This window comes from Myotis lucifugus, unplaced genomic scaffold (assembly GCF_000147115.1).
Source record: "Myotis lucifugus unplaced genomic scaffold, Myoluc2.0 scaffold_1809, whole genome shotgun sequence".
NCBI lineage: Eukaryota > Metazoa > Chordata > Mammalia > Chiroptera > Vespertilionidae > Myotis > Myotis lucifugus.
Genome location: NW_005872857.1, coordinates 20,323 through 30,094, shown reverse-complemented (window position 1 = coordinate 30,094; position 9,772 = coordinate 20,323). Strand labels below are relative to the sequence as shown.

Below are 9,772 nucleotides of genomic sequence, written 5' to 3'. Positions count from 1 at the left end.
GTCTCGGGGGGCAGGGCCGCACCGGGGAACGCTGGCCCACATGGATGTCTGCTCTGGCTCCAGCTCTAAACCCATCACAGATGTAGTCCTGGGGGGGGCGGGGGGCAGGGCATGTAACAGCCGGGGCCACAACCCTGTCCCCCCTGTGCTGTCCTCCCAGGCCACGCGGTGAGGACAGAGCACTCGAGACCCTCCAAGCCCAGGAGCCGCCTCAGCAGTTAGCCGATCTGGCAACGCAATCCATCAGTTAAAGGCTCTTTTATTTTTGCGATCTCATTCCATACAAAAGCAATAAAACTTAACAACAGTCTTAACAAGAAGTTTACAAGTAAAATGTTTGAACAGGAAATCTGTATACATCATCATTTACAGCAATTTTACATGGTGAATGAACTGTGTGAAATGCTCTTTCTAAATCCCTCTGCTGCCGTAACTCCTGGAGCATGACTGGGAGAGGCCTACCTGGCACTATTTACAAAGACCCAACTTGGACTGCGTGACTTAGTAACTTACGACTTCAGTATCTGACTGGTCAGTGCTCTGTGTGCAGGAAAAGCCACCTGACATATTGACAAAAGGCCAAAAATTAAGTTTCCATAAAGACATTAAAGGGCCCGAAGGTGAGAGCACTCAGATACCAGTCCAGGAAGCTGACACGAGACCGGTCCCTGAGCACGGTGAAACCCACACCACCACCTACCAGCGGCACCTTGGCATCTGAAATTCGGTGGAAACTGGTTCCAGTGTGCTTGTCGGGCGAACTGGGGGGTGGTGGGGACCAAGCAATTAAGTCTGTCATAGGATTGCTTCAAGTTCAATTGTCATTGGGCTTAATTGCATTTACGATTAAAAACACGCAAAATACACTCACTATACATAAACTTGTTTAAAAAATAAGGCAAGAATAACAATTCACCAGGTGGTAACTATTAACAGGAGCCCCCGTGGCACACGGACGACGCATGCTCGGCTGGCCTCACCGGCCGGGCAGAGGCCCTGGCTCTGCGGTCCGCGGGCAGGTTAGCTCATGGCCGAGAAGTCTTTCAAGGGCTCAGTCAAACACGCCTCCAAGTCAAACTCGTCCTCCACGTGGCAGTCCAGGTGTGGCACCTTGGTGGGGGTGCCCAAGTACATGTCCTGGGAGACAGAAGCACGTGTCACGCCAGCTCCTCCCACGGGACTGGCGACGGGTGAGCTTACCCTACTGAGCGCAACCACGCACCCGGAGCAGGGGAGGACGGGGGACGGGGGACGGGGGACGGGGGACGGGGGACAGGACTGTGCGGGAACCAGAGCCACCTGCCCTCACCACCTCACACAGCGGGCACACCAGACACTGCGCAAACTCAGAGCTCAGGGAGAGCTGCCTGCGCTCCAGCCCCTGCCCCAGCCCCGCTCGCCCCGAAGGCAGGGCCACTTCCCACTCCGGGCGCACTCGGCAGGCGCTGTGCAGGTCAGGAGTGAGCGTGTGCGCTCCTCATAGCGCAGAGGGAGTGGAAGAGACTCGACAGCACTGAGCACTGGCTCTCCGCACAGGAGTGAGCACTGCGTTTAATACAGTTCTGGTTGCATATGAGGTTTTGCTTTTTTGTTTTTCATTTTAAAACGTTCAGTTGGCCCTGGCCGGTGCGGACCAGTGGCTGGAGCGTCTGCCTGCAGACCGCAGGTCGCCTCCTGGTGGAGGGCATGTGCCTCGGCGGCAGGCTCCCCGGCCCCGTAGGGGCATGTGCAGGAGGCAACCAACTGATGTCTCTCTCGTGTTCATGTTTCTCTCCCTCCCACTCACTCTAGAAGTCAATGGGAAAAATACCCTCGGATGAGGATAAAAAAAAAAAAGTTTAATTGGCCCGGACAGCATGGCTCAGTGGTTGGGCAACGACCTATGAACCAGGAGGTTCCAGTGAGGGCACAGGCCTGGGATGCAGGCTTGATCCCTACCTGGTGGGGGCATGCAGGAGGCAGCCGATCAATGATTCTCTCTCATCATCCATGTTTCTATCTCTCTCTCCCTCTCCCTTCCTCTCTGAAAATATATTTTTTAAAAACTTCCCTTTAAAAATAAAAGTATAAGCTCAGTGGATAGAGCGTCGGCCTACAGACTCAAGGGTCCCAGGTTCGATTCCGGTCAAGGGCATGTACCTGGGTTGTGGGCACATCCCTGGTGGGGAGTGTGCAGGAGACAGCTGATCGATGTTTCTCTCTCATTGATGTTTCTAGCTCACTATCCCTCTCCCTTCCTCTCTGTAAAAAATCAAAACATATATTTAAAAAAAAGAAAAAAAAACTTCCCTTAAAAAAAAAAGTATAATTGAAAGGTCGTGTGTTCATATGAATTAAAATTGTTAAGAGTTTACAATTTAGGGGGTTTAAACCATTTGAAGCCTAATGTTTATTCCAACTAAACCCAAAATTTTAAATGCATGTTTTTAAAAGTGTCAACGTCACGGGTGGACAGGCAGGTGAAGTTTCAAAGTGGCCTGTACACGTGTCCTGCACACGTGTCCCCTTGATGAAATTCTGAATCAGAAAAGAAAGACCTGCAGTGAGAGGGGCACTGTGGCAGCCGAGAGGCCTGCACACGGCCTGGATCAGGCGGCAAGGCCGCGCGGTCACGTGTCCCGAGCAGTCCCTGCTGGGAGATGCTGTGCCCAGCGGCAAAGCCCTGCCCTGCAGCCACAGGCAGGCGGTCCCGTTGCTCATCGCACTAAGTCCACCGTCTCAGAGCCACCCCTCCCTGGTGCCCCCTGATCTCCGCCAGGACCCCTGCTCTCGTCTCCCCGGTCCGACTCCCGCACGCACCTGCCTCTTCCCTCCCTGGCCCCCAAGGCCTGCGCACCGCTCCGAGTTCTGAGACTGTCAGCGGCAAGTTCACAACTCGTCCAGAACCTGAACTGGGACGAGGCTGCTCTGCGGCCTCCCGAGGAAGGGCACCGCCCGCGAGACCTCTGCCCTCTGGGTCGCCCTGCCTGACCGGCCCCGTGTTTCTCTCCCTGGACAATCCCCACGTCTAAGCTTCAGAAACCACCCCGAACAGCGCGATTCCTCACGGTGGGAACCTGTGCCCTTCCTCTACTCCTGGGCCCTGGCGCCACTTCTAGCCTCGGAGAGCGTGTGGTGCCCGCGGCCATGGAGCCGGGAGGGCAGGGACCCGCTCGCAGGGGTGACAGGGAAGGAGGCAGGAAGGGCAACCCTAGTGCACAGGCCTTGGAACTGGCCGGCCCCAGGACAGGGTGGCCCCAGGGGAAGCACGCCTGTTCCACACCAAACACCTGTGTGTCCTGGTGCCCCCCCTTCTCACACTCACTCGGCCGGGCGTTCCCGGAGGTGACAGAGGGGCCTGTCACTGGGCAGCTGGCAGGTTTGCTGGGCCCAGGCAGGACGTGTGCACGAGCCCTGGCCGGGCGGCTCAGGTGGTTGGTGCGTCGTCCTGATACACTAAGGTTGCAGGTTTGATCCCCAGTCAAAACACATTCAAGAATCAACCAACAAAACCACAAGAGAAACAAAAAAATTGCTGTTCCTCTTTCTCTCCCTTCCTCTCTCTCTAAAATCAATTAAAAAAAAAAGTCCAAAAGAACATGCACCCAACCGGTAACCATGGAATCAGATACTGGAAGTTTCTTTTCATCTTGGAATTTTTCTTTTTCAAAAACATGGGATTTTTTAAAATTAGCAAACGTGGGGGAAATCCCCAGGCACCGGCCCTGCCGCAGTAACAGTCAGCAGTCCACACCCACACCCACAGCCACATGAGCGCGGGCAGCCGGGCTGTGCCGAAGCCAGACCAGAGGGAAAAGGCCTTTACTTTCCAATGGAAACGGGATTAGTCGGACTGAACCAAAAACCTAAATTGCGGCCATTACCTAGGAACGCCATCAGATCGTCTGCCGGTTATCAGAGAAAGGGGAGGGTGAGGCGCCCCTCTCCAGACATCAGAACCGAACCTCAGTTTACAAAGGGGCACATATGGTCAACGAGCAGCCCGAGCCACCCGCCGAGACACACAAGGAAAGCCACTTACGAAGCTGTTGTCCTGGGAGCTGGCCTGGGACTCGGAGCTGCTTTCTGTGGATTCGGTCTCCATTTCCCCGAGGTCCACGGGATGTCTGTGGAATCAAACAGGCATCAGCCACCGCTTAACAAAGCCAGGAGGCCCGAGACCAGGAACGTTCTCCAAGTCTGTTCGCTAAAACCAAACGTCATCGCCACCTCGCTGCCCTGAGAACTGCTTTCAGGGACCCCCTGTGCCGCTGAGCCAGTGCTCGGGCAACCCCGGCGGAGCTAGGCACACCCGAGCATCCGTGCAAGCACGAAGGAGCCCAATCGGGGGCGGGGGCAGCCAACACCTGGCAGACCCGCTGCCGCCTCGTCGAGGACGGGACAACAGTGTCGCTAGGAAGAGCCTCTGTGACGTCTGAGGCCGAACGTAACGCTCGCCAGAAACCCCCCCACGGCGGCTCCTAGCAAGGCCCCGGCTCCTCGCAGCCATCGAGGACCTGGGGGGGGCAGCGAGGCCGGGCCATGGCCTGGCCTGAGCTCCTCCTGACGAAGCACAAGCTTAAAACCAACCGGGAAGAGGGAAACCTTTCTGAGTTAAAAAAAAAAAAAAAAAAAGACCTACTTTCATAGTTTGAAATAAATTACCCAAATAATTTTTAGAATGTTTATCTTAAAAACAAACGAAACCCCCCATATTTTCGGGTTTTCTAAGCTCTATTTTTCTAGCTCCAACATGTAAATCCAATCCAGGAAGCAGACTCCACCCGAGCCCGCCCCCCGCGTTAAGCTGTGCGGACGGAAGTGGACATGAAGGGGGACAGCTGGCGGCAGGTAACAGCTATTCCAGTCGGGGCGCGAGCGAGCGGCCATGGAGGACAAGAAGGCAAGGCACCTACATTTCTTGAAAGTCACACCCTTCTTCGGTCGGAGGATCCCAGAAATGCAGGGCCACCTTCCAGAGTTTGATCTGCTGGTCCCACGAGCGCCGGCTGTACTTCTTGAACTTGTTGGGGGTCTTGGGGTGAATACCGGGCTGGCGAAGGTGCCTGCGGGGAGGGACAGGGTCCTGGCACTCGGCACTCACACTGGCACGGCCCTTCAGTTACCCCGACTCTAAGGTTAGGACTGTTGTGAATTACAGACCCACTGATCTGCCACAGGAGCACAGGAGCGGCTGTACCACCACCACCTCTGCCTCTGCCGTGCCTCCCCAACCCACGCCCCGAAAGTGCGCCCGAATCCTGGCCCTGCGGGGCACCCTGTCCAGAGCACGTCCACGGGAGCAGGGAGGGGGCTGCCCGTCCCCACGGCACTGCTCTGCGTTCAGGAAGACCTTTAGTGTGAGCTTCCCGTCCCCACCGCCCTTAAAGACCGCGTCCTGAGACTGCTGTGGGTCTGGGGAACGAGACGTTTACCACATTCTGATGGCGAATACATGGTTTTAAACCTTCTCTCTGTGGGCACCAGCCCCTGCTTTGTTTACATGAGCAGGTGGCGCGGCCCCAGAACCAGATCTGCTGCCTGCGCATCTCCGTGGCCTGCAGTGCAGCGTGGCCGGCCCACGCCCGGCTGCCTACCTCGGGACCTCTCTGATGTAGCGGTCGTAGGCCATGGTGTTCTTCCCGTAGTTGATCTGCTTCTGCCTCCGCATCAGGACACTCTCGTCCGTCTCCAGGTCGGCGGGCACTGTGCACGGCGCCTTTGAGTCACTGCTGGAGAGAAGGACGTTAGCCCAGAACAAGCCTCGCCACTCCCGTCACCGCGCAGACAGCGCAGACCACGGGATGGAGGCCTCTGTCCCCACGGGAGTGAGCACATCACAGACACACATCCCCATCCCAGCTCGCGGTGAAGACGGCTGCTCGGGGAATGCCCAACACGCAGCCCCGCCTGCTCGCTCTCTTCTTCGTAGCCAATGGCAGGTCAACTCAGGAAAGAAACACGAATGGCGCTTACCTTCCCAACGGCGACTTCCTTTCTCTTCCGAAATCGTTGATGAGGAGTTTTCTTTTATATCTGGGAGCAGAATAAACGCTGCTGTTTTAAAAAGGCATAAAAATTAACCTAACACCTAAAGCTCTCAGAGCGACACAGGACTCCGCCCCCAGAGGTGCCGTCAGTGGTGGAGCCGGGTCAGAGCAGGTGTCTTTCATCATTGTGTCCCCCCCCCCCACTCTCTCTATAAGATAAAGGTTACGATAAATCATGTCAGATCATACAAGTCAGGGCTGGCGAATGTGTGGCCCACAGGCTGCATAAGACCCGTGAACCACCTGGTCTGGCCCTGCCCAGGCAATAGCGGTGAGTTAGTGAACACAGAGAGGCTGGCTTCAAGCTGATGATGTCGTGTGGCCAGAGTGATGTCATTAATGTCCACACGGCCCTTGGCAGGAAAAGGCTCCACCGGGGAGAAAGTGCTTGCAGCTGCCAGAGACACCTGCGGCCTCAAGGCCTCAGCCCGGAACGCAAGCTGGAGGCCAAACAGACGCTACGTTTCAGACTAAGTCGCGAGATCCAAGCACCATAGAGACTGACACCCCCAAACCCTGTGGCCTGAAGAAAGAGGTTGAAATAAAAAGCTTTTCTCTCTGCCACCACCTTCCCTGCTGGGGCACCTGCGTGCCTGCGGGCCGCTCCTTCCCTGCCTTCTCGGACTTGGAATGAGGCCGAACAGCCCCTCCTGCTCCTCGGCCTCCATCACGGCGCCCACCCACCGACTCCCAGCTTTGCAGGCCATCCCGGGGGAGGGTGGGGGGCCCAGTGCCGCCTGGCACTGAAACCAGCCACCCCCTCGAGCTACAGGTCCTGCGACTGCCTAAGCGATGTCCCCAGTCCCTGCCCCTTCCACCACGTGAGCTCTCGCCCCTCCCGTCTCTGCAGCCGGCACAGGAGGCGGAGCATCACCCGCCCTGGGCACCCGTGTATCTACAGCAGCACTGAGCACACAGCACCCCGGGAATGAGAGACGCCCCCCCACTTCCCAGGCTCCGTTCTCTCAGGGCCCCGGAAAGACTGGCTCGAGGGGTGACAAACCCTTGTCAAATTCTGTCTGCTGGTGTGAGCTGCCATCCTCCGCGGAGCACAGCGAGCCGACCTCTCACAGCCCCCCTCCACCCCCCCCCCCTCCCGTGAGGCAGGCCGCGTCACCAGCGGGGCCAGCCTGGGCATTGCCACAGCAGCACCTGTCACAGGGCGATCACAGGGTGGGCCCCAACAGAGCAGGAGCAGGACAGCTCTCAGCGACAGGCCTGTGAGGCCACCGAGGAACAAAGAGGGGACCCCTGCCGGCACGGGGCCGCAGACTGTCCCCGGTGAGGGCAGCGGCGAGGGCGCGCTGTGAGCCTGGGAGCAGAACAAGAGGACACACCGGCCAAGTCAACCAGCCTCACGCCACAGCTGACACACCAAGACCCACACACAGAAAGCAAGTCACTCAGAACACTGGGCCCACCTGTCCACACCCCACACTTTCATGCCCCCTTGAATGGACACAACCACCCCCCCCCCCCAAGGCCCTTCCTGCGAGCAGCTGCAACCCACCAGCCCTGCCCCCGCTGGCACCAGGGCCACGGTTCTCATCGGCACCCAGAGCCACAGCCCTCCTTCAACCACCCAGGAGCTGGTTTAACTCAGGGGCGTTCAGTGGGTCAGACGGCAGAGAGGAGAGGCCCCCAGACACCGGTGAGCGTGTCCGCGAGGGAGAAGCAGCGGTTCCGGCGGCACCACCTGAACCATCTTGAGTCCCGGAAGAGGACATGGCTTGGAGTTTGAGAACCTGGACGTACAACCATTTGGGGTGCAACCATGTGGGGTGCAACTGCAAGGGGTGCAGCCTCCAAGTCAGGGGTCCTCTCTGAGCTCTGGCCATTCACGGCTGTTACCTGAGAGCGCCCCCCTGCCTGGGGCTGGGCGCTGGGCGGGGCAGGCCGGGCACATCCCGGTGGCCCTCTGCAGTCCAGCCGAGGTCGGGGGACAGCCACTAAGACAGGGGTCCTCACCCCTCAGTGAGCGGAGTCGCCCGAGGCCCCACCCGGAGCCCCCCGGGGGGGGGGCCTGAGAATCTGCATTTCTACCCGGCTCCCAGCAGCTGCTCACCAGCTGGTCAGAGACCAGCCTTTTAAGTACCGTGGCTCTAACCGAACCCTCAAACCCCGCTGGCCCTCCAGTGGCCTGAGCACGTACCTTGCGATTTCTTTGTTCACCCTGGTCCTCATTTCATCCTCCTCCACGGCGCTGGCCCAGTCCGCACACCGAGGCCGGGGCTTCGGGGCCTCGGGGGTGGTGAAGCTGCAGGAAGATGGACATGCACATTCGAACCGCGACACTTTCAGTTTCCTTTCCACTCGGCACAGGAAATGGTCGGGTATGTGGAGACCCAAGGGAAGCGCTTCTGGGAATCTGCCTGCAATTCCCTAGCTCCCCGGGCCTGGGCCATCGGCTCAGCGCCTCTCTGGGCCTGGCTCAGTAACGTTCCTGGGCACCCCCACGTGCCAGGCTGGCTGAACCCTGAGGACACAGGCTACTGGGGGGTGGGGTGGGGCAGGAGGCAGACACGGTCAGCGAGGGTCCATCAGCACGGGAAGGGCCTAATACAACCCATTCTTTCACTTGTAAACCAAGCTAATTTCTTTCAAGTAAACGCACTGAATGCGAGTAGAGTGGCCAGCACCTAAAGCTCCTTGGTAAACAGCGCACACAGTCAATGGCTCAGGCTACGTCACATCATGGCTGAAGGCGGGGGAGGGGACAGGGTGGGCACCGGAGCCCTGGCCGCACCGGCGAGTCCAGGGCAGAGGCTCCCCCGGAGCTGGGGCGGAGGAGCTCGGCTCAGTGAGACTCAGGAAATCCGTCCGGGCCGGCAACACGGAACCACCAGGCTCGCTGCCAGGAGTCTGGCGGTTAGCGGGCTGGTCCTCACAGATTAGACGCAGTGACACCCTTACAGCCCCTCCTGTGTCCAAACCAGGCTCAGCAACACGCCTTCTCCGCTCTAGACGCCAGCCAATCACACGCTCTGAAGACGCAGTAACGTGGTTGCCCCTTCACCTTATCAAACTGCGTTTCCAGAAGCGAACTTCCAGAGTCTAAAATGACTGGCAGGGCGCGAACTCAAATCAACGGACCAAAAGCTAAGCCGAATGAGCGACCGAGCCACCGACAGAACCAACGCAGGCTCGGCCGAGGCTGGACGCCAACCCGGAGCCCAGTAGGCGAGCAGGTCCGGTCTGCGGCCCCAGCAGGGTCCTGACTGGAGAGGAGCCCGCACAGGCCCTGCTGCTGCTGCTGCTGCTGCTGCTGCTGCTGCTGCTGCTGCTGCGGCTCGTGGGGGGAGGGGGGGGGCGAGCCCCCTTCTTAGACTCGGCGGGTTCCGCTCAGCCTCCTCCCGCCCTGGGACGAGCACCAGTGGGGAAAGGGCCCCACAGGAAACAAAGCCTGTGCTCCTCAGACACCCACCCACCGGCACCGGCCCCACCGGCCCCGGGAGGCGCAGCGGGCCCCTCCCCGGAGCCCGGGGCTGGGAGCAGAGCCCCCTCTGCCGCTGAAGATAAGGCGCCCGTGCGGGTGAACCAGGGGGGCGCCCGCGGGGAAAAGAGACCCGTTTCCCCGACTGAGTTTACCCTGGGGGTGGTACCTGGGAGGGGGATCGACGGGGGGGGGCGGATCGTCTTTGCATATGCTTTCGGGGGGGGGGGCTTTTCTGATTTTTTATTGCTTTTTTACAGAGAGGAGGGCAGAGATGCGAGTTGGCAAAGGGGTTATGGATGCTTTGGGC

General features: G+C 58.9%; 1 protein-coding gene across 1 annotated transcript in view; it reads right to left on the bottom strand.

Moving 5' to 3' along the window:
* Positions 1 to 242: 242 nt before the first annotated feature.
* LOC102428057 (histone RNA hairpin-binding protein) overlaps positions 243 to 9,772 on the bottom strand; it is a 14,754-nt gene continuing 5,224 nt past the window's right edge. Inside the window, exons 2-7 of the mRNA XM_023748788.1 lie at positions 8,182 to 8,286; positions 5,956 to 6,015; positions 5,577 to 5,711; positions 4,896 to 5,045; positions 4,022 to 4,106; positions 243 to 1,137 (exon numbers count right to left, since the gene is read on the bottom strand). Coding sequence (XP_023604556.1) covers positions 1,021 to 1,137; positions 4,022 to 4,106; positions 4,896 to 5,045; positions 5,577 to 5,711; positions 5,956 to 6,015; positions 8,182 to 8,286 — 652 coding nt within the window. The 3' untranslated portion in view covers positions 243 to 1,020. The remainder of the gene's footprint in view (positions 1,138 to 4,021; positions 4,107 to 4,895; positions 5,046 to 5,576; positions 5,712 to 5,955; positions 6,016 to 8,181; positions 8,287 to 9,772) is intronic.